Genomic DNA, 24,299 nt, shown 5'->3' on the forward strand with positions numbered 1-24,299 from the left:
TTTAACAAGGATTGCAATTTTTTATTGCACTCTTTCACTCCTGAACTTGTTTATTATGCAAACAGACAACTTGGTGATACAAAATATATGGTGTCTGCAGGTGTAATAAATGTGTAAGGGAGTGAACTTTATTTTTAATAAGGGTTACATGGAAATAAATCAAACCGCTTTGAAATGACAATCGATGGCCCTCCCTTAACTCTACCTGAACACTTGAAAAAAAAGTGACCCTCCCCTAAACCCCAAATAATAATTCAAACATAAAGTGGATGGCTGAAAACTTGTCTACCATTTACCCTCACGCTTGGACAGACCAGCAACTTAGATATCCATGATTAGAAAATGTTCTTCCTCCTGTAAGTCTTACATGGCAACACAGGACATTTGATAGCATACAGAGCTGCGGGCCAGAAGGTTGTGGGTTCGCAGACCACCGTTTAGACAAGAGAAGGGGTGGAAAGATCCCCTTCATAGTGAACACATTGCATGAATCTGTCATCTTACTTGCAAGTCAGAGAATAAAAATGGCCTTTTATAAAAAATGTCATGCAATTTTACATCATTTTACACATTAGCATAATTTTTTTTAATACACACAAATTACCAAAATTACAGGCTAAGAATGGACAGAGAGCTAAGCCTATGTGATCATTTTATAATGTTTACAACAAAACTGTCCCTGTTTGCAAATAATAAAATCTGAGACATCAAGTTGCAGCCTGGTCTTGTAGTCTAAACATAACATAGTAAATCATAAACCAGAGACACACAAATTGGTATGATATTTTATGTTCGGTATGGTTACAAAAAACAGATGGTTAGTTACGGCAAAAATTAAATTAGGGTGGTTGGGTAGGCTTATAACCCGAACGTCTAGCAATCCAAACGTTGTGAGTTTGAATCTCAACACGGACAATTTTACCTAATTAGCAACTTTGTAACTACTCAGCATGTTAACCAACCTGTCCCTTGACCCTTTAGCTAACCTTTCCCCTAACCCTAACCATTTGACCTAACTCCTAAAGTTAACCCAGACCGTAAGCCTAACCGCAAGCCTAGCAAATTAATACATACCATACGAAACGTAACAGATCATACGAAATGGAGTGTCTCAGATTTACGTACAGAATAATACGAAATGCTCCGAGACCAGGTCAGCAGCAATGTACTTTCAAAAGTTAGGCCTAACTTTCCACCCAAGAGAGAGTAAGCCTACAGACACAGAAACATGTCATATTTACTGCTGCCTAATCTTCCCTAAAAACTGTCTGGGATTAAATATCTTATATTGTACAGAAAGTGAATAGCTTAATTGATAGTGACAGAATTACATTTCTTCCCAAGCAAAGTCATTTTTTTGTCTCCTTGACTATAGAAGGTTACAGCTCAGGGTCTGAACGTCAAAGAAGCTAAACAACTACCAATGATATCCCCATATATAGTAGTAGCAAGCTATCAAAGTTGACCTCCGGTCCTCCTCCTCATCTTCAAGCTCTCCTTCTCAAGCTGAACAGAACATAGGTGATAAGCTAGTCTGCACGCAAGATTGTTTGCATTGTTTGGACTAGGCCTAATATAAAATATATATATTATGTTTGCAAGAGACCTTTGACTCTCCTTTTAAACTGCCACCATAGTCCTACACTGAACAGCCATTGGTTAGGCAGCACACAAAGACGTTTTTGATCAGCAAGAGCAGAGCAGGCCGGGGCTCAGGGTGGAAAAACCCATTGCAGTGTGTAATGCAACCTAGTTTCATTTACACCATCCCAGCAGCTTTCTTAAAAATATAACTTTGCTCTGTGCTTCTCCGAGCATGCAATTCATAGCCTATAGCCAATAAGCTATGGATCTTTTGATTGAGACCACACTAAATAGCCTATAGACGCACTTGATATTGCGCCCAAAGCGGAGAATCAGGGTTGAGGGGCGACATCGGGCACACATCGATATATATAGCCTAACAAGCAACTCATTCTAAAACACTTGAGAAATATAGACATTTCATCAATTACAAATTATATGACCCTCCCCTGGACTAGATTTAAAAAAAAATACAAAGCCCTCCCCTTGACTGAAATTGAAAAAGCATTACCCTCCCCCATTTTCTCCAGGTACACATTATGTAGATTTTGATCCATCCCTAAAGAAGACCAAAAACATAAGGCAGTTAACATTACTCAGGAGGAAAAGTTATTGGGTGTGTTTTTTTCTTTCAGGGTTGTTGTGTGGCACAAGGTAATATTTACACATGGCTCAGTCATACTGCAGGACTTTCTGGCAGACGTCATGACAAGGCAATTTACTGATGCAACACAGATAGATGTAAAGTTACCAACGTTTCCACACAACATTGTTTCAAGGCTACACGTATCTGTTGGCAACAGGTTCTACAGAATATTAGATAGTTTGAGGGTTGTAAACATATGTCACATCAAGCCACATCTTGTCCATCCATGTGCATCCATCTTGGGGAGAGAAAAGGAAAAGTCTCTAGAACATCTGGATCATGCACTCTCTGGACTTTCCGACGCCGACCCACTTAACTGTAGAGAGAAATTACAAAGGACATGTCAAAAAACACTCACAAATCTCAAAAGCCTTTACACTAGACTAGTATCATTCTTTCAGAATTGGATACATGTTATAATATAGCCAATACTGCCCCCCACTGGCACATTGAAGCCATGTCCCTGTACCAAGGCTCTTCAGGTTCCCATTCAGTGGTCAGTATGCTGGACTGTGGTATGGTTGTAGCTGGTAAAACTCGGTCACCTTCAGTAGGCATTCCACTGAAGAAAATATTTTGAAATGTGGTGAAATGGAGGAGATACTACTATGGCCTATATGCCTATTTGTTCAATAAGAAGGCTTATTTTTGTTTTCAGTTTGTGCCCTACTGAAGACTAGCCTGTTGTCAGCAGGAACTCCCTGTATTCTGCATTTAACTTACTGGGTACTCCAATGTGGTTCTCCACAAAGCGGATGTAGTTCTGAGCCTTCTGGGGGAGATCATTCCACTTCCTGGCTGCAGACGTATCACTCTTCCAGCCTGGGAAGGTCTCATACTCTACCTCCACTTTGTGCAACAGCTCCATGTTAGCTATGTGAATGAAGGTAGACGATAATTAATAAATCGAAGAGAAATCAAATGTTTGTCGAGATAATACTTAATGAATGTCTCTTTTACAGTGTTGGCCTAGTCTGGTACAAGTAGGCCTACTTCTTAATCAATCAATACAGTTTCATGTAGAGAGCATACCTGGGAAATGGGGAATTCTTTTGCCATTGATTTTGTAGGCCACTCCTACTTTGATCTCATCCAGCACATCAAGGATGTCAAGTTTTGTCAAAGCAATGCTGTTAGGAAACAATGTTATTTGTTTAACACATTTGAGAAAAGAGAGGAAAACTACTACATGAATTACATTCAGACTAGCATTCACAGGCAGCGACAGTACATTGAACCAGTCAGATAAAGACTTCATAGGGGGTGATATTTTAGTCCTATCCGCTCACGCAGTGAAGCCATTGATCATGTGGGCGTATCTCAGGATGACCAGGTCCAGCCAGCCACAGCGACGTTTCCTGCCCGTTGTCACGCCCACCTCATGACCTCTCGTCTGCAGCAGCTCACCTGTTGGCTGCACAAAACAGACTCAGTTATCTTGTGACAAGAGATGAAAAGAATCTGCCCACTCCATCAAGCAATGGGGACCACAACACAGGACATTCACGGGACCTCATGGAACCACGGACCGCGCCTGCAGAAACTGGACAACGGGGGGAAGCAGAGGAGATACCTATCATAGACTTCTCCCAGCTGACGCTTGACATACCCCCTACGCCGCCTCCAGTGGTAGAAACAACCAGCTGGTATGATTGAGTAGAATCAGCCAACAGTAACACGGAAGCAGCAATATGAGAGTCAGTAGTGCATGACCTTAAATGGTAATAATAGGAAGCTTCCGTTTAACACACAGGCCTAAGATTACGTAGGTCTACAGCACCAGTTGGAACTTCCCCTTTAAAAAGATATATAAAGAGAACAGAGATCATAAGACAGCATGATCCTCGTTAACATGTGAGACAGACTTCATATGGAGGATCATCACAGGTAAATTTACTATTGCACTATACGCTTTTTGTTAGACTATAACAATATTAGAAAATTGGATTATTTTGTCTATGTACTTATTGGATCACTATCTGAATATACTTGGTTGAACTTGGTGACCCCGAGACTGAGTCTAAGAAAAACAGAGGTCTAACCACCTCTTGAATACAGACAAAGTGGCGGTCACTCAGTGAGACATCAGGTACAGATGTGATTGGCAATACAAGGAAACAGCAAAATACCAGTTACAATATATTGAGTCTATACACAGAGTTGTAAGTTACTAGTATTAGGATATACGCTTTTTGTTGGACTAGAACAATATTAGAGAATTGGATTATTTTGCCTATATACTTATTGGATCACGATCTGAATATACTTGGTTGAACTTGGTGACCCCGAGACTGAGTCTAAGAAAAACAGAGGTCTAACCACCTCTTGAATAAAGACAAAGTGTCGGTCACTCAGTGAGACATCAGGTACAGATGTGATTGGCAATACAAGGAAACAGCAAAATACCAGTTACAATATATTGAGTCCATACACAGAGTTGAAAGTGTATAGAGATACTGGAATTCGGAATCTAGCGTCATAGCCGTAAGAATACCGATTACGGGAAAGTGACCAAGGGACTGAGCATTTAAGGTAATTGAACTATTTTCGCTATTTAGTCAATATTGTTAGAAGTGTTAACGCATTTAAAGTTTTGCAATATTATCTGGCATAGCTTAAAGCATTAAGGATTGATTGAGCATTATTGTTGTATTGAGAAACTGTATAACCATTGAATTGTAATGATGTGTATAAGACAAAAAACAGTGACTTAATAAAAGCTTGAAACTTTGACAACTAGGCCAGATTAAGGATCTGGAGAGCAAACGGCTTTGACACTCTCACTGAACAGAAAGTGACCCTGGTTATAGGTTAAAGTGATTGCACTAAAGAATATTTCATTGTGTGGACAATAATATATTTTTAAGGAAGTCAAAACATATACCAATACTAGTTTCCGAGTGACTACTAGCTGACGAGCATAATAACTACTAGGAGTTGTTATTAGGTATTGATATATACATAGGTAAAGATAACTTGAGGGCAAGGAAATATAGGAGGAATCCATAACGCTTAATAATATTTAAATAGGAGTATATCTATCCAAGGCCTCATACTAGACCGGACAATAAGGGAGTGACAACGTGAACGAAGGAACAAACCCAACTCACGCGAAGGGCCATTACGGATAAATAGAAGGGTTGGTAGGGCCGCACGGCAAGGCCCTTGTTACACCGAAGTAACTAAAGTCCCAAAGTACTCTGCCCAGCCAGAGGACGGGGTAGAGGCTTTTGCTGCAGGCATTGGGCAAAAGTCAGCACCGTGACAATCTAGAATCAAATCAAACTTTATTTGTCACATGTGCCTAATATAACAAGTGTAGAGCGTACCGTGAAATGCTTACTTACAAGCCCTTAAGCAGCAGTGCAGTTCCAAGAAGAGTTAAGAAAATATTGACCAAATAACCAAATAAATAAATAATGAGGCCATATACAGGGGGTACCGGTACCGAGTCAGTGTGCGGGGGTACAGGTTAGTTGAGGTAATTTATACATGTAGGTAGGGGTGAAGTGTAATAGTCTGGTGGCCATTTGATTAATTGTTCATTAGTCTTATGGCTTGGGGTAGAAGCTGTTAAGGAGCCTTTTGGTCATAGACGTAGTGCTCCGGTACCGCTTGCCGTGTGGTAGCAGAGAAAACAGTCTATGACTTGGGTGACTGGAGTCTCTGACAATTTTATGGGCTTTCCTCTGACACTACCTAACATATAGGTCATGGATGGCAGGAAGCTTGGCCCCAGTTATGTACTGGGTTGTACGCACTACCCGCTGTAGCGTCTTGCGGTCAGATGCCAAGCAATTGCCATACCATGCGGTGATGCAATCGGTCAGGACACTCTCGATGGTGCAGCTGAAGAACCTTTTGAGGATCTGAGAACCCATGACAAATCTTTTCAGTCTCCCGAGGGGGAAAAGGTTTTGTCATGCCCTCTTCACGACTGTCTTGGTGTGTTTGGACCATGATAATTCGTTGGTGATGTGGACACTAAGGAACTTGAAACTCTCGACCCGCTCCACTGTGTCGAGATCACTTGGTTAATCAATAGTCATTTTTTGGGTACTAATCCTTATGGTTTTATTAATAAAATGTTATAAAATGCTTAATATACCAATAGATTTACAGTTGGAGTGAGGGATCAAGCTGAAACATGTTGAACAGCAGTTCCATGGGCAGTTCTCATGTTAGGTAACATAACCCCAGACCAGACAGTAAATCTATCTTGAACCCTGACTCTGGCCTAAATTTAGGCCTTGAACATGTGATCAGCATTAGAGCTAAATAGTGTTTTAACAGACCTCTCACACAATCTGAGAGCTGGCCACAGAGGCAGCGCATTTTGAGACCAGGCTTGTGAGGGTCATGTGACCTTAAACACTAGGCTTACTATACATATCCAACTCTACTTGTACCTCAAAAGAAAACAACATGTCTAAAGAAACTGCAAGAGAGTGACTTAGTCGGTAAATATCAAACTGCAAAATGCAGTATAACCTCTGCTAAGAGGCCTTCACCTTTATGGCATAGGTGATAGTGGACACTCTCACTCAAGGTCACTGGTTCAAGTCTTGCTCTGGCTGTTCCCCTTGAATCGTTACTCTCAGTCAGGAGATGCTACTGTAAGGCAAGAGTCAGAAATGTCCAGGTAGATGAAAGAGATCTTACATTGAGCTGTTCTGTGGGGAAGGCACCAATTCCTACCCTGGTGGTGTAGGCCTTTGATACACCATACACTTCACCAATATTCAGGGGAGGGATGCCAAGACCAGTGCATGCCCCACCAACAGTGCAGTTTGATGAGGTCACAAAAGGATATGTGCCTAAAGGGAAGAGAGAAAGAGGGACTTAAACTTACATAGAGATGAGTTGTCCATTTAACCATCAAACTTCCCTGTCCATCTCATCATTGGTACGATCCTCAATGGGACTATGACACGTCTTACCAAAGTCAATGTCGAGGAGGGCAGCATTGGCCCCTTCCACCAGAATTTTCTTTGGGGGTCCATGAAGAGCCTCATACATGTAGTAGACTCCATCCCGCACCATCGGCCGCAACCTCTCTCCATACTCCTGCACAATACAAGACAAAACAACAGTCTCATAGATCTAATATATCTGTAGTCCATGACTATTCATTCAGAGGGGATTTACCACATACCTTCAGTTTTTTCAGCTGAGTATCAGTATCAACTGTCAGGGATGAGTACATGGACTGGTACTGTGCGACAAGGTTCTTGAATCTGAAAGAAATCCCCAAATCATCTCAATGTCTATTACTGCTCACTTGTTGGACTCTCAAAATGTTTGTTGTATGTGAGGTTTAGATGTTTATACTGTGTCCTGTCAGTCAGTAAGCATACTTGGTAGAGAACTCTTTAAAGTCTCCCAGAAGGTCACAGACACGCAGTCCAATGCGAGATGCTTTGCTGGTATAGGTGGGTCCAATGCCTTTCTTGGTCGTTCCAATACTGTCATGAGGAAAAACACCTGTTTTAGCTGAGGGGATTACAAAATAGAATCTGCAATTTTTCATCAGCTGTGGAAGGGATTATAATAATAATTTGGTGGGTGCTTATTTGTCCTATTTCACGCATGTACAAGTGTGTATTAATATGCACGAGTGAATTGGAAATGTGTTTTTGCATATCCCATCTCCCCCTGAAAGTGGGGTCAAGGCCAGAGTCAGCCATTATCAATGCTCAAGGGCACATCGACAGATTGTTAACCTTGACGGCTCGAGATTCAACTAGCGACCTTTCGGTTACTGGCCCAACACTCTAACCGCTAGATGACCTTCCACTTGACTGAAGTCTCCATTGACAGTGACTCATTGTATTCCCATCCCCTATGTAAGCAACCATTGCCTTCCCTACCCTTACATCTTTCCCTCTGTCGCTTGTCGCTGGGTCTCCTGAATTCCATCCACAACCTGGTGGAAATCAAACACTGTCGAAAAATCAAAGCAAAATCAATGTCATCCTTTCTCTAAGCACAATAAAAAAATATATACATTATGCAGATAAACACACGCTACCAAAATAGCACATATAATCTTTGCTTCATTTGTGAAAGCAGAAAAATACAAACATACCGAGGTGAGCTCTGTCAGAGACAATTAGTCTCTTCTCCCAACCTTTGAGACCTGGTCAGAGAAAGGAGAATAAAACATGACTGTAATGGTTTCCTCGAACTTGACAATTACAGTATTGACTGTTTTTCTAAAAATACTTGATTTACCTTTCTTCTCATTCTTCTCCGCTTCCTCAAACAAGCCTGGTAGGTGTATGACTACGCCATTACCTACAATGGACCATATGCTGGATAAATAAGCACATATAGACAGTTTCCCATTGGGGTCACCATTCCCAGTGGAAATGGTAATAAAGATAGAAACACTCACCAATGACACATATGCTTTTGGGGTTGATAATGCCACTGGGGAGAAGGTGGAAGTCATACTCTGTGCCTTCTACTACCACTGTGTGGCCTGCATTGTTACCACCCTGGAAGATCAAAACAAGATTGTGTTTGGAAATTCAGGCACTTTCAACAAAGTCTAGTGGCATGATATCACAAAAGGACAGTTATTGAGTTGATTAATGGCTGTTACTTGTAATGGGATAGCAAAATGTGGACATAAAACAGCCAGGACATCCACTGGCCATACATCCAGAGCAAATTCATCATCCTATCTGAATCAGTGGATAATAGAGTCTAAGCCCCCTTCCCTGTCACCAAGCTACCCCCCTACCAACTATTTTAACATACTTGGCTGCCAGACTCTCCACTCCTTGCCCCCTGGCTAAGACCTGGCCTTCTCACATGTCAAGTCACCCTGGGAATGTGACCCTTCACCAGCAGTGGGTGGGGCTGGCTGAGTACACAGAGTGCTCAGTGATGTGACTTGCTGTCAATGGAGAGTACAACACAACTGTGTAATGGCCTTTACACTGCAAGTGTCCCAAAATCTTACTTCTGAGCAAGTTTAGTTTTTCCTTGCTGGCCAACGAGAAACTTTGCCTATGAGTCTCTCTCTCTCACACCACCCCTTGAAACCTGGCTCCTCAAGTTTTCTTCTTAGGTTCCTGCCTTTCTATGGAGTTTTTCCTAGCCACTCTGCTTCTACATCTGCATTGCATACTCTATGGGGTTTTAGGCTGGCTTTACGTATAAGCACTTTGTGACTGCTGAGGTAAAAACTGCTTTATAAAATACATTTGATTGATTATTGACATAATTTTCATTCAGGTTAGTCTCATAGGAGAAAAGGTGCTATCTAGAACCAAAAAGGGTTCTTCGGCTGTCCCAATATAGGAGCACCCTTTGAAGAACCAATTTTGGTTCCAGGTAGAACCCTTTCCACAGAAGGTTCTACATGGAACTCAAAATAGTTCTACCTGGAATCAAAAAGGGTTCTTCTATGGGGACAGCCGCAGAATCCTTTTGTATCCCTTTTTACTAAGAGTGTAGGGTGACCTAGTTATAACACACTTTTTATGTTAATACACCTTTGTAATAATATGAGTATTGATCCAATTGTGATCTTATGCTACCTTTCCCTGTCATTACTGTGTGATTTTAGACTTTAATTTGTAAGAAATAGTTATAGTTTTTCCATATTGTTTGTACTTTGGTCAATTTGAGCAGTTTACTATAGGTCAGATATCACCCTGTTTTCTAAATACATGTTTGAATTATTCAAAATTACATTTAAACTAATATCCTGTATTGATAAAATAGAAAACAAGATGTATCCTAAATTCCATTATAGCCTACTGAGGACATCACATGAAACATTTACGTGCCAAAAAACGTTCTGAAACATCACTCCACTGAACAAAATAATAACAACAGTAAGCTATTTCAAGGTTTTTCCAATGCCTGCCACACACCTGTCATACGGTTGTAAAGTACACTGACAGTCACCGATTCAGGTATGTTGAGACATTACTTTTCTAAAGACACGTCATGAATTTCACACAATCAAAATGCGTTCTAAGTTGTCAGTTCAAGCATGTCAAGGTTACATTAATATCGCATTATATGCACACGATATTACCTGACATCTGCAAACAAGGTCAGACTGAGTCGCCAGTAAATCGACGACTTTTCCTTTGCCTTCATCTCCCCATTGCGCACCGAGCACCACAGTCACTTTGTTCCCTGTGTCATTCCGTGGCCGCTTCAGCCCTTGGGTAGGGTTGGAGGGGGAATTTGTAGAACTCTTGTGGTCTTTTGCTGACCAGCTCAACGACATGATGTTGCTTCGGCTGTCTGTCTGAAACAGACTAGAATGTTTCTAACAGTAGCATTGCCATATCAGTGTCTCCATGATGTCAGAGCAGGACGCACGAACGCAGTAGGCAGATCTCAAACCGCGCCTGGCAGCACTGTCGCCCAAGTCCACGTTTCCATAAATACTTGTTTGATATCAATAAAGAGAAAGGCAATCTCATAATGTGAATTCATCTTTTATTATACTCCAGAATCAATATTCGATACTAATTCTGTTAGTCTATTTGCTAACATGGCACCGTCTAAGCTATCACATTTCTAGAGATAGTAAACTTCCAGGGCTTAATTAACTTACCTAAAATTGCACTATACATTTTTAATAGATGCCTTAAGTGTTCATATTTTATACTGTCTGTGTGTTTGTCCTACTGAAGAACCCTGTCCGTCCTGAACGAATTGCCCCTCGGGGTTTAATACACGTGTATTGTATTGTAAATTATAATTGTAGAAATAAGTTAGTTATTGATAACAGCAGGAAGAAAGCTGATTTTTTTTTCCTATATGCCATGTGTGGAATCAAAACGTTTAAAACATGTTCACGACATTCACAAAAGACTGGAATACTATTTTCAGCACAACTGTTCCAACCAACACACTATCAAAGTTTATTGTGAAATAGACACGAATTTGGTTCCAACTGTGCTGGAGGTTATTTATAGCTTTGGAAATGTAGCCTGTGTTTTTATATTCCAACAAATACAAAACAATAACAAAAAGTACATACACTTTTTATTCTTCAGTATAGAACACCTAAAGTGACAGAATGTTGACCCAGCCTGGTCTCATAGACTAGACGTAACATAGTACTTGTAAATCCAGGACAGTCAAATTAGTATGATATGTTAGGTATTGTTACATAAGACAGACGGTTACTTTGGTCAAAAACAGGGTGGCATAACGCAAACGTCTAGAAACCCAAGAGGTTTTGAGTTCTAATCCCATCACGGACAACTTTAGTATTTTAGCAACTTTTCAACTACTTACTACATTTTTAGCTACTTTACATGTTAGCTAGCCCTCCCCCTAACCATTTTAGCTAACCCTTACCATATCCCTTTAACCTAACTCCTAAACCTCAACTTTACCTTAACACCTAGCCTAGCTAATGTAAGCCAGCTAGCTAACGTTAGCCACCTAGACAGAATTTGTAACATATCATACCTTTCGCAGATTCGCAACATATTGTACATTTTGTAAATTTGTAACATATAATACAAATTGTAATTTGTAAAATATCATACAAAATGGGTAATGGACATCCATAAATTAATACATACCATACGAAACATACAATAATAAATGGTGCCTCGGATTTACGTACAGAAAAATACGAAATGCTCTGAGACCAGGTTTCAGCGACAGAGTAAATTTGCTGGGATTGAGGCTGTGCAGAGACTAAAAACAGTAGCCTTGTGGAACACAACAGCCTCTTGGTAGAATACAAATCAACCTGGCCAGGGAACCATAGCAGTTTTTCCTGTTTATTTCACAAATGTTTCAAGAACTCAAAATTATCAAAGGAAGGAAGACCATGCTAATATCTTCCTGGATGAATCAATGTAGTTCAATATAATGTTATCCAGGGGTAGGAAATCCTGGTCCTGGTGTGCCACAAATCTAACCGACCTGGAAGACCAGGTGTGATAAATTGGGGGCAATCGCTAAATTGATCAATTAGCTCAGTTGGTCAGGGCTGTGTTCAGTACATAAAAACGTAACAGAACATTAAATTGAATGGAAACGATGCTGTACTGAACAACCAGTTGACAAACGGGGAGAAGTTGGGTTGTGGGTTCAAACGCACAGCGTCCCTTTAAATACATCACTTGTTGCGTCAAGCCACACCCCCGCACACTCACAGAACGGAGCAAACGTATCTCAAAGTCTGTTCAAGAAAGTACAATAACATTTTGGGAAAACGTGTGGTTCAATACAAACCGTTCACAATGTAGCAAACGTTTGAGCGAACTGAACGCACCCCTGTTATGGTGCCTAGTTGGAACACCTGCGGCACTCCAGGAACAGGGTTGCCGACCCCTGATGTAGTCCATTACAATGTGCAGAAACCATGTATGGAAAAATCAACATTTTCTTTTCCCTCTTGACTTCCATTTCCGGGAATTGCCTAGAGAGATTAAATAGTGAAATTAATAGATTGAACAAATCAAATGACATACCAATTACTTAAAATAGTATGCAGATAATATCAAACAAAGTGGGATACCAAAGACTGCATTTGGTGGATCTTGGTATTGAAGAGAATGGACAGTGATGAATACAATTATTTTGGAAATTAAATTCAGTGCTGTTGGTTCCATCAATTTCAAGATCATTAAAGCTTTCAGCAAAGTCAAACTTACAAAGGACAGTTTACAGGAAGCACAAAAAAAGGCATTGCATTAGTAGTTTAACTCGGTTGTTGTGAGGGTGGACAGTTTAGTAACACAGGGGTATGGAGGCACAGAAAACATGACAGCAAAATTCCACAAAAAAAAAATGTGATGAGGAAGGTCTTCCCGGTGAGGCCGTCACAAGTTGAAAAGCTCAGTATGACAGTGAAGTTAACTTGGATATGATAATGATTTTTCAATTGTGGCACTTAAGAGGTGTCAGTTCGAGGTTAAGTACTGTATGTCTTTATAAGATAAAACTCTATGATTCAGGCTGATAAAGAGTGCATAAAGTAGTGGCCAAGAGAGGTCTCACACAAAGTGGTTCATCTTGAGTCATGATGACAGGCTTACAATTTGATTAGCAGGGATTTGATAGATTTTTTTACTGAATAAGAGAGTGTTAAAAGCAGGACAGGACACAAATCAGGTCAAACCAGACCCTGTTTAGGCCAACACACGTCTGTTAATTAAAATCATGGCTTGGTGCTGATGGGTTGATTAAAATGTTCCTGCTTGCACCAGTTAGTTTTCAAACCAGTTGTTTGACCTACCTCACTGCAACACACACCCCTTTTTACATTTAGGGTGTCCATTTCCAGTGTTACCTGGTGTTTTAGAGAGTCAAAGAAAAAAGACAACACCAAAAACAAACTACTTGATGATCATGACAGGACTCAAGGTGTTGTAAATTGGAGGCTTTTAAGATCGGTTATCCAAAAATTGTACATTTATGCTAAAATGTTCAAGTTCACAGCTAAAACAACAGTACAAAATGAACATGTAATGTAAAATGCAATAAAACCATATACCAAAAAAACTGGACTCTCAGACACTTCAGGAGACCACAGTTCCAAACATGATCTTTATTAGAATGAATGAATACATTACCTTCATTACTCTTCTTTTTGTTTCTTCTAAAGAGCTTCTGCTGTTTTTTACCCTCTGGTTTTAGGGTTTCAGATGCAGAGGCAGGCAGAGCTTTGGACACTGATGAGAGCAGATCTTCAGAGTCCACTCCATCGGGCACATCGTACGCCGGTCCACTTTCTGCAGCACTGACCATAGGTACGTTGCCGTTGGTGTCTGTGCTGCCATTGGTGTCCGGGTGTCCATTAGTTATACCCTCATCCTGTGCCACCATCTTCACCATCATGTCATCCCCAGCCTCATCTTGTCCTAAAGTCTTTACCATCATAATGTTGCTCTTACCTCCAACTTCATCTTGGCCAATGGTTTTTCCTATCAGGTTGCTTTCACCATTACTCTCTATCATCATGTCCATATCAGTGACAGGAAGTGTGCGGGCTCCATTAAGGTGACTCTCTCCATTGCTCTGTGGACATTCAGGCATCAAGTCCTCTGTTACCATCAGGTTGATTTCAGGCAGGTCTGCATCTGTGAAGGTAGAGATGCTTGGAGTGTTATTTAGGACACCCATTCCCGGAATCTCCTGTGTTGGTGAATTGGTTGTGGGAAGGCTGGAAAAAACTGTTTTTTCTTGGGGTTTGCTGGGGCATTCGTTCATTCCTTCTCTTGGGGCCCTCTCCTCTGCCTGGGGTTGAGTTTGACTGGGAGTGCTAGAGGCTTCTGAGACAGAGGCTTTGGCTTCTTCTATTACATGCTTGACACTTGATCCTGCAGTGAAGAAGGCGGTTCTGTTAATGCATGAAGACAGGTAGGAAGAGCACGTCTACTGTACCAGGCATTCCAAACATGTCATCATCCTTAAAAGCAGGCAATGTTTGAATCTAGCAAGTGGTGTTTCTCAAGAAAAGACACAAAGAAGCATGACCAAGCACACATTCTTGATGAAATTAAGCAAGTGTAATTGGTAGTTGTAGTGGCTGCACAAAATCACAAACGGAAGCACAAAGATGGAGCGGCAAAGCCTGTTTCTGGTTCAGTGCAGGAGAGTAGGAGTGGAGTTGGAGACGGGACGGGGTCAGAGGCATCTTGTCCTTACCAGGCTGGCCCATTTTCCTATTCATTTCACTAGAGGGGGGGCTTTCCATTTCGCACCTGGGCCGCATCTTCCTGAGATGGAAGCCTTTCCGGATGTCAGCAAGAAGGTGGTCGATAATACAGCCATCGTCCTGTGGCGAGGGTCCTTTCCGGACTGGTGATAGAGGATAGAGAAAGAGGCATATCAAGATACCACATGGCTCGTTATGCTGTATAATCTTAGTGTGAATACAAAACATAGTTGGACTCATATGACAGAGGAGATACAGTGCCTTGCAAAAGTATTCACCCCCTTGGCATTTTTCCTATTTTTGCATTTTTGCATTACAACCTGTAATTTAAATGGATTTTTATTTGGATTTCATTTAATGGACATACACAAAATAGTCCAAATTGGTGAAATGAAATTTCAAAAATTTCTGAAAAAAAATGAAAAGTGGTAGGTGCATATGTATTCAGCCCCTTTGCTATGAAGCCCCCAAATAATATCTGGTGCAACCAATTACCTTCAGAAGTCACATAATTAGTTAAATAAAGTCCACCTGTGTGCAATCTAAGTGTCAAATGATCTGTCACATGATCTCAGAATATACACACCTGTTCTGAAAGGCCCCAAAGTCTGCAACACCACTAAGCAAGGGGCACCACCAAGCAAGTGGCACTAAGAAGAACAAGGAGCTCTCCAAACAGGTCAAGGACAAAGTTGTGGAGAACAGATCACAGTTGGGTTATAAAAAAATATCCAAAACTTTGAACATCCTACGGAGCACCATTAAATACATGATAAAAAATGTAAAGAATATGGCACCACAACAAACCTGCCAAGAGAGGGCCGCCCATCAAAACTCACAGACCAGGCAAGGAGGACATTAATCAGAGAGGCAACAAAGAGACCAAAGATAACCCTGAAGGAGGTGCAACGCTCCACAGCGGAGATTGGAGTATCTGTCCATAGGTACCATTTTAAGCCGTACACTCCACAGAGCTTGGCTTTACGGAAGAGTGTCCAGAAAAAAAGCCATTGCTTGAAGAAAAAAATAAGCGAACACATTTGGTGTTCGCCAAAAGGCATGTGGGAGACTCCCCAAACATATGGAAGAAGGTATTCTGGTCAGATGAAATTTAACTTTTTGGCCATCAAGCAAAACGCTATGTCTGGTGCAAACCCAACACCACTCATGACCCTGTGAACACCAGCATAATGCTGGTGACAGCATCATGCTGTGGGGATGTTTTTCATCGTCAGGGACTGGAGAACTGGTCAGAATTTAAGGGATGATGGATGGAACTAAATATGGGGAAATTCTTGACGGAAACCTGTTTCACTCTTCCAGAGATTTGAGACTGGGATGGAGGTTCACCTTCCAGCAGGACAGTGACCCTAAGAATACTGCTAAAGCAACACTCAAGTGGCTTAAGGTGAAACATTTAAATATATTGGAATGGCCTAGTCAAAGCCCAGACCTCAATCCAATTAAGAATCTGTGGTATGACTTAAAGATTGCTGTACACCAGCGGAACCCATCCAACGTGAAGGAGCTGGAGCAGTTTTTTGTTTTTTAAAATCGTATTTCTTTGTTTGTTTCACACAAAAAAAATCTTCAAAGTGGTAGGCATGTTGTTTAAATCAAATGATACAACCCCAACCAAATTTTAAATTTCTATTTTAATTCCAGGTTGTAAGGCAAAAAAATAGGAAAAATGCCAAGGGGGTGAACACTTTCGCAAGCCACTGTATATCAGAAGAACTCACTTATTTTTCCGTTCTCCCCCTTCTGTCTTTTGGATTCCTCCTCCTCAAGCTGCTTCTTCCTTTTCTCCACCTTCACAGCCTGCTCTTTTCTGGTTTTGTTTTCCTGTGGGTATAAATAGAAAATTGAGAAAGCGATTACGCCAAGCCACAAATGTTTATATTCAGTTTTCTAGTGATGGAAATCAGTATTCATTATTTGCAGTCATCTAAACTTGTTCCTCTGACTTTTAAGGCTTTGATGAAAAGTCCCCTAAAGGTCTTGATGGTGCCAAAAAGCTCCTCCAGGGAAAGATTGTTGATATCCTCACACAGGTAGAGGGCCAGGTCACCCTTCTTCCTCACAATCTCCCAAAAAAATTCCTCCAAATCTCGGCAGGCCTCCAGGTTTTTCTTGGGGAGGGAAACAAACAGTTGAACAATTGCCTTATTAAAGAACACATTTGTATAGTTGATTGACCTCCTCCAAAGAGTTTTAAAACAACCACAAACTTGTCAATATTGTGATGCATTGAACCACAATAGAATCTAATTCACTGGTTTCATACCTCAAACACCTCTGTGAACTGCTGCTTTACATCGTCCACAGAGTTAGAGACTTTCTTTGATGCTTCTTTCAGTCGATTGAGTAAGGCACTGGCCTCTGCCTGAATGGAGTCCAGGTTGATTCTGAAGGATAAAAATAAATATACAAATGTTTTGGTATGTAATTGTATCATTTATGTATCAATTTCAGGGCTTATAATACATGTCTTTTTTAAATAAAAAGGGTGTTATACCCAGCTGCTTTTTCACAAATCTCAATGTCGTCAGGGAGGTACAACAGCTCTGGGTGGTTCAGCTCTACTTCCTGTAAACAGAATGGTCAGTCATGACTTTATTTATGATTTCCAACTTTGATTTGATTGTCCATGTGAAGTCCGTTTGGTTTCTGTGAGGAGCACTGACCACACAGTTGTTTTTCTTCTCAGAAAAGCACATCCTTATTTAGATTAGTGTTACCTCCAGAATGTGATGGAGCAGGGTAATGCGGCTCTTGTTGGCCTTAGTCTCAGTTAGCATCAGCAGGGAGCTGATCTTAAAGCCCTCAGCGTTTCCTGTGTGACATCCCTGTGAACAAACATAATCAGGAGTTCGAGCTCTTCAGACTGCATAAGTGCTGCATGTTTTTGGGTGAGTAGAATGTCATCCTTTGGAGAGTCCTTACTTACGTAGTTGAGGAAGTTTCCCACATCAAGGATGAGCCTGCAGAAACTGGGCATGAGAGTGCTCACTCTGAGACCTGGGGGGGACATTTTTTTAATGTTGAAATGTTCGACGCAAAACGTTTGTTAAAACAATGATGCAATGGACCTGCATCTCCAACTGGAATAGATACAACCTTTCCAGCACAAGCAACAATTTGGTCTACATAAAACTGCATAGTTAGTCTCGCTCTGTTGATATTTTCACAATGAGCCTTACAGTGTCCTCTGATAGTTTTCACAAATATTTAATTGATGAATAGGGCAGTCAATGTAACATGAGTGTTTATACATGGAAGTTGGTGTTGTCTTACACTGGCATGCTGATTCAACCACCTCTGCTTTGGGCTTGAGCATGTCCAGTACTGAGGCCGTCTCCTCACACAGCAACATGCAGTCTATCCTCAGCTGGTAACTGTGGGGAGACACGAGAGAAAGAGAGGGAGAGGGGATACGAAGTAGGGATGGTACAGGGAGGGGAGAGAGATGCCATAGGGAATTAAGCAAGACAATTCAAGGAAGTGCCAAACGAAAACATACACCAGAATCATCTCCACATAAAGTATCCTGTGAGGTGCCAGAAATATTGAAAGCGAGGAGAGGAATAGCAGTTACCATGGCACAGCCAGGATAGAGATGTAGAATCGGTCAACATTGGCCAACTTGTCTTTTTCACCCTGGAAGAATTTCAGGTTTTCTATCTAGATAGAGAAAGAAAAGAGAGTACTTCAGCTCAGTCATTACCCTCATATTGTTCAATGCTTAACTTATACAAAAAAATAAAACATTACCCTGTTTTATATATGAAGATAAATTAGGAAAGTACTCCTTATACCAACCTCATGTTTCTCAGGTAAGAGTTTAACAAGTTGCTTCAACACCTCCACATCAAACTTAGTCCGATCCCCATTCTGAATCAAGGACACAAACTCATCATGTGAGCTAGAAAGAGGAGCATGGAGAAAAAACATCAGCTCAATGGGGTAAAAACAACACTGAAATCAATACCAACTTAAATGATCAATTACATTACCATTTGAATTGCTTGAGAAATATGTTCAAGTTCAAGTTCTTCTTTACGCCAATAAAGGAGATCTGTAGAGAGAAGAGGGGAACAAATATTTTGTTAGGGAGGTTGTTGTTTTAGGATTCATAATGAGCCATGTTTTTGGTGTGCTCCAGATATGAGAGCTGTAGTGAGTGTTGACCAGTGCACCTCTTTAGGCTCCTTCTTGACAGGAGCAGCTGCCCCCTTGCCTTTGTGTTCGGTCACCGGGAGACAGAACAGCTGCTCAATGCTGGAGTAGTTGGGCTCCCGAGGAGCGTCTTTCTGAGCAGAGGTCCACATGGAATGACCATCTGTGTGTTTGTGAAAGGAGGGAGAGAATAACCGCAAGACATCTGGAATGATCTAATACAATTATTCTCTATGCTGTGCTATCAGACAATCTTTTCCCCTCTGAAATAGAGAAGACTGCCTCTGTAAACGAAGGGGAGGTTCATTAAAGAGAGATGCCATGGTTATTCACTCACCAGTGACAGCTCTGAGCTTCTGCCAGTTGAGCTTCTTCATCCTCAGGGTGGGGCAGCGGCCTGCCTTGGAGGAGGCAGAACAGGCACACCCCAGGGATTGGCTTCTTTGGGCCACCCCCATCTCACCCATGCCAGGAGGAGGTGGTGGTGGTGTTGGAGGCATGCCTGACATAGCGGGCAAGGGTGGGGGTGGGCACCCTGGGGGCACCCCCATCCCTGGTAAAGGTGGAGGTGGTGGGGGTACTCCACCTCCTGTGTGTGGTAGTGTCGGAGCGGGGGGAGGAGGAAGGGAAGGGTGTGAGGGTGGTGGAACAGAAGACACTTGGGAGGTTGTGGGGCATTTGGTCAGTCTTTCTTGGTCATTGTCCACCTTATCAGTCTGAACAGCCTTATCAATCTTCTTGGGTGGCAGACCATCCACAGCATGGACACCAGCAGTCTTGCGCTTGGAGAACACCAGGCGTTGCATAATCGTCTCACAGGAGTCCATTGGAGCTGGAGCACAGAATCATACACAAACACTGAAATCTACAGAATTTTGCCTACATGTAACCCCCCAAAAAAATATTCTATGCACTTTTGCTCTTCGTCTACATTCACCCAGACTCCAGTCCTTTGCCCAAAACTCTCTTAGGAGACAAATAATTGCCTCAGAGGACTCACAGTCTTGATCCAGCAGTATGGCCCTGTTAGTGAGGGCCTCCAGGGTCTGCCAGATGTCAGCCCTGTCGGGTCCCAGCAGCAGCAGGGCCTGTAGGATGGACAGCAGCTGGAGGGATGACGGAGACCTGCTCACCTGGAGGGGGACCAACACACAACCAAACCTTATTAAAGTGCATTTGTAATTCAATTGTTTACTAGACTTGCCTTGATGTTAAGAGAAGGTGACCTGCAGTGTTATGGTCGTGCAGCGGACGGCTATGCTCACTTTGTTGAAGAGGGTGGTGAACACCTCCTGGTGACTGCTCATGTCGATGCCTCCATAGACCCTCAACAGCTCCTCCTCATCCTCAACCATAGCCTCTTCAAACGCTTCACACTGAATGATCAAGTCCTCATCCTCCTCATCTCTGGAGGTCACACACACACACACAGTAATTTATTCAAAAGGGCCTAATGAGCAAGTAGGCTACGTTTACATGTGTACTTCCCACTTGCACATCAAATCAACAAGTAAATTAACAAATGTTAAAATAAACACATGTTTTGTTGAACATTTCACTCACGTTATGTGCTCATGTGCTTGACCAATGCATGGGCATTTCATTTATCTGCACACAACAAAAAAGTCACAATGAAATTGAGGAAGTCAGTCAAGGCACTCACCTCAATTTGGGCAGTATATCAAGTAACTGTAATCCTGGAAAAAAGAAACAGTGCACTTAATAAGGCAGTGATAAAGACAACGATCCACTTTCAAATTGATCCGTTTCGTACTTTGTGCTATGAAAAAGTTGGAACACCACGGAATGTAAACATGAATTTGCGTGATGGGAATCAGCGTGTGATTTTGATCACAGGTGAGTGATTTAGGATATAATGAATCAATCCGCAGTGGAGTGGGGATGTGGAACGACTTCTAACAAATGACACATTTTCCGTGAATGCCAAATTCACAAAAGGATGTGAATGGCAACCTGACAGACTTCAGATGAGCTTCTGTTGTTGGCTTCCGATTGCAGCTAATTTGCCATCATAAAAAGGTAGGCCTACATCGAAGCCAGTTCCTGGACAATACTGTAACCTGTCAAGAACCATAATATTGTACATACAATGGTTGATAGGACTACTATGCCCATATTTCTTCAACAAATTCAGCACACATCTCTATAGACCTAATCTTGATTTCCCAGATAAAACACAGATTTTCCCAAAACAAAAAATGATTCCGGTACCACCATCTATGTCAAATACAAATGAATAGGCCTACTTTCAAACCTAAATATTTGAGGTTTGCCCAATATTCAAGTGTTTAGGGACGAGATAGCCCAGTGAGCACCATTTCGACACCGAAGTCTGTGCAGTTGAAAAGATCTTGAAATTTGGTCTGTCCGTCCTGGCCAGACAGATGTCGTCCGTCCTGGCCAGACAGATCGTTTTTTGGTCTGTGGATGTTAAAAATAATAAACAACCCCTATTCACAGTCATAGCAAGAAAAATGTGTCTGTAACCGTTATTGAGAATATTATTGTAGTTGAAGTGTTCTGTTGTTGTTTTTTTGAATTGTGTCTGAAATCTCTGAACATGATCACTGCCAGTTCTAAAGCTTTTGAAACAGCTAAAATAGAAAAAGCTAATGTGATAGATGGGAGGAAAAATAAACATTCCATTCTGCACTCTTTGGTTTGCTCCAGTTTCCTATTTTAATTGTAGTTCAAAATGTTGAATGTGATAGAATGCTTTCTTCATTGACATGTAGATACACAGTACCAGTCAAAAGTTTGGACACACCTACTCATTCAAGGTTAAATATATATATACTTTTTACATTGTAGAATAATAGTGAAGACATCAAAACTATGAAATAACACATATGGAATCATGTAGTAGCCAAAAACGTGTTAAACAGATCAAAATATATTTTATATTTGAGGTTCTTTAAAGTAGCCACCCTTTGCCTTGATGACAGCTTTGCACACTCTCGGTATTCTCTCAACCAGAATCACCTGGAATTCTTTTAAAACAGTTTTGAAGAAGTTCCCACATATGCTGAGCACTTGTTGGCTGCTTTTCCTTCACGCTGTGGTCCAACTTATTCCAAACCATCTCAATTGGATTGAGGTTGGGTTGATTGTGGAGGCCAAGTCATCTGATGCAGCACTCCATCACTCTCCTTCTTGGTCAAATAGCCCATACACAGCCTGTGTTGGGTCATTGTCCTGTTGATAAACAAATGATAGTCCCACTAAGCGCAAACCAGATCGGATGGTGTATCGCTGCAGAATGCTGTGGTAGACATGCTTGTTAAGTGTGCCTTGAATTCTAAATAAATCACTGACAGGGTCACCAGCAAAGCACCCCCACCCCATCACACCTCCTCCTCCATGCTTCACCGTGGGAACCATACATGCGGAGATCATACTTTTGCCTACCGTGCGTCTCAGAAAGACATGACGCTTCAAACCAAAAATCTAAAATTTGGACTCATCAGACCAAAGGACAGATTTCCAGCTGTCTAATGTCCACTGCTCGTGTCTCTTGGCCCAACCAAGTCTCTTCTTCTTATCGGTGTCCTTTACTAGTGGTTTCTTTGCAGCAATTTGAACAAGAAGGCCTGATTCACGCAGTATCCTCTAAACAGTTGATGTTAAGATGTGTCTGTTACTTGAACTTATTGAAGCATTTATTTAGGCTGCAATTTCTGAGGCTGGTAACTCTAATGAACTTATCCTCTGCAGCAGAGGTAACTCTGGGTCTTACTTTCCTTAGGCGGTCCTCGTGAGAGCCAGTTTCATCATAGAACTTGATGGTTTTTGCGAATGCACTTGCATACACTTTCAAAGTTCTTGACATTTTCAGGTTTGACTGACCTTCATGTCCTCTTAAGGATCGGACCCTTTTTTTCAATTTTCGCCGAAAATGACATACCCAAATCTAACTGCCTGTAGCTTAGGACCTGAATCAAGGATATGCATATTCTTGATACCATTTGAAAGGAAAACTTTGAAGTTTGTGGAAATGGGAAATTAATGTAGGAGAATTTAAGACATTAGATCTGGTAAAATATTATACAAAGACAAAAAAACGTGTTATTTTAAAAGCAAGAGAAAGGCCATAATGTACTATTACAGGTTAGGCACAATTTTGATTTTGGCCACCTGATGGCAGCAGTGTATGTGCAAAGTTTTAGACTGATTCAATGAACCATTGCATTTCTGTTCAAAATGTTGTATCAAGACTGCCCAAATGTGCCTAATTGGTTTATTAATACATTTTCAAGTTCATAACTGTGCACTCTCCTCAAACAATAGCATGACATTATTTCACCTTAATAGCTACTGTAAATTGGACAGTGCTGTTAGATTAACAAGAATTTAAGCTTTCTGCCCATATCAGATGTGTCAATGTCCTGGGAAATTTTCTTGTTACTTACAACCTCATGCTAATCACATTAGCCTACATTTGCACAACCATCCTGAGGGGGGGGGGGGCACACCGATCCCATAGAGGTTAAAGTAATGATGGACTGTTGTTTCTCTTTGCTTATTTGAACTGTTCTTGCCATAATATGGTCTTTCACTACCTCATGAAGCTGGTTGAGAGAATGCCAAAAGTGTGCAAAGCTGTCATCAAGGCAAAGGGTAGCTACTTTGAATAATCTCAAATATAATATAAACAATATTTGTTTAACACTTTTATGGTTACTACATGATTCCATATGTGTTATTTCATAGTTTTGATGTCTTCACTATTATTCTACAATGTAGAAAATACTAAAAATAAAGAATAACCCTTGAATGAGAAGGTGTGTCCAAACTTTTGACTGGTACTGTATGTGAATTTATGTATGGTTGAAATTTGGCCATAGAAACAATGACCGGAAAAATAAGTATTCTCAACGTCCGTAAAATAAGTATTTTTAACATATGTTAATGACGTCTTTTCAAAGTCTGTAAAATATGTATTTCAACGTCCGGAAAATACATATTTTCAACTTTCAATCAGAACCGTAAATTGACCTAATTTTCACCGTCATTTCTCCCAACGCTCACTGGGAGGGGACAGATTGCAAGCAGGCATATAGCTAAAATGACACAGTGACATACATTAGTAATGGAAGTGTTGCCAAATGGCCTATTTTCATTCCCATTTGTCTGGTGTTTCTCAATAGGGAAACTACCTTTTTGTTATTAACAATGTGACACTGTGTGACCTTGCAGATGAACTGAGTGGCT

The 24,299-nt window shown here is 41.2% G+C and overlaps 2 protein-coding genes and 1 long non-coding RNA gene across 6 annotated transcripts in view; 1 reads left to right on the plus strand and 2 right to left on the minus strand.

Moving 5' to 3' along the window:
- Positions 1–10,563, minus strand: LOC124046416 (adenylosuccinate synthetase isozyme 1 C-like). Its single transcript, XM_046366765.1, has 13 exons — positions 10,287–10,563; positions 8,628–8,730; positions 8,465–8,527; positions 8,319–8,369; positions 8,107–8,173; positions 7,588–7,695; positions 7,386–7,467; positions 7,171–7,297; positions 6,893–7,047; positions 3,520–3,644; positions 3,263–3,360; positions 2,954–3,103; positions 1–2,546 (listed from the first exon to the last, which is right to left on the minus strand). The coding sequence occupies exons 1-13, from the start codon at positions 10,482–10,484 to the stop codon at positions 2,494–2,496; spliced, it is 1,380 nt and encodes a 459-aa protein (XP_046222721.1). The 5' UTR covers positions 10,485–10,563; the 3' UTR covers positions 1–2,493.
- Positions 3,506–24,299, plus strand: part of LOC124046417 — a 24,210-nt gene continuing 3,416 nt past the window's right edge. The window contains exons 1-2 of the long non-coding RNA XR_006841012.1: positions 3,506–4,762; positions 13,868–13,980. This is a non-coding gene — a long non-coding RNA (uncharacterized LOC124046417). The remainder of the gene's footprint in view (positions 4,763–13,867; positions 13,981–24,299) is intronic.
- The window catches only part of LOC124046415 (inverted formin-2-like), a 22,142-nt gene continuing 8,528 nt past the window's right edge, over positions 10,686–24,299 (minus strand). The window contains exons 5-23 of one of the 4 annotated variants that reach the window (XM_046366761.1): positions 20,731–20,764; positions 20,333–20,474; positions 20,068–20,200; positions 19,405–19,899; positions 19,088–19,230; positions 18,905–18,966; positions 18,711–18,813; positions 18,487–18,572; positions 18,186–18,286; positions 17,839–17,909; positions 17,630–17,737; positions 17,407–17,477; positions 17,176–17,296; positions 16,856–17,020; positions 16,631–16,733; positions 14,879–15,031; positions 13,804–14,550; positions 13,467–13,520; positions 10,686–12,647 (exon numbers count right to left, since the gene is read on the minus strand). In XM_046366761.1, the coding sequence (XP_046222717.1) occupies positions 13,468–13,520; positions 13,804–14,550; positions 14,879–15,031; positions 16,631–16,733; positions 16,856–17,020; positions 17,176–17,296; positions 17,407–17,477; positions 17,630–17,737; positions 17,839–17,909; positions 18,186–18,286; positions 18,487–18,572; positions 18,711–18,813; positions 18,905–18,966; positions 19,088–19,230; positions 19,405–19,899; positions 20,068–20,200; positions 20,333–20,474; positions 20,731–20,764 (2,891 nt within the window). In that variant the 3' untranslated portion in view covers positions 10,686–12,647; position 13,467. Of the gene's footprint in view, positions 12,648–13,466; positions 13,521–13,803; positions 14,551–14,878; positions 15,032–16,630; positions 16,734–16,855; positions 17,021–17,175; positions 17,297–17,406; positions 17,478–17,629; positions 17,738–17,838; positions 17,910–18,185; positions 18,287–18,486; positions 18,573–18,710; positions 18,814–18,904; positions 18,967–19,087; positions 19,231–19,404; positions 19,900–20,067; positions 20,201–20,332; positions 20,475–20,726; positions 20,765–24,299 lie in introns of those variants that run through there. The other 3 variants (XM_046366762.1, XM_046366763.1, XM_046366764.1) reach the window with 3 other exon arrangements.

This window comes from Oncorhynchus gorbuscha, linkage group LG10, assembly GCF_021184085.1.
Source record: "Oncorhynchus gorbuscha isolate QuinsamMale2020 ecotype Even-year linkage group LG10, OgorEven_v1.0, whole genome shotgun sequence".
Classification (NCBI taxonomy): domain Eukaryota; kingdom Metazoa; phylum Chordata; class Actinopteri; order Salmoniformes; family Salmonidae; genus Oncorhynchus; species Oncorhynchus gorbuscha.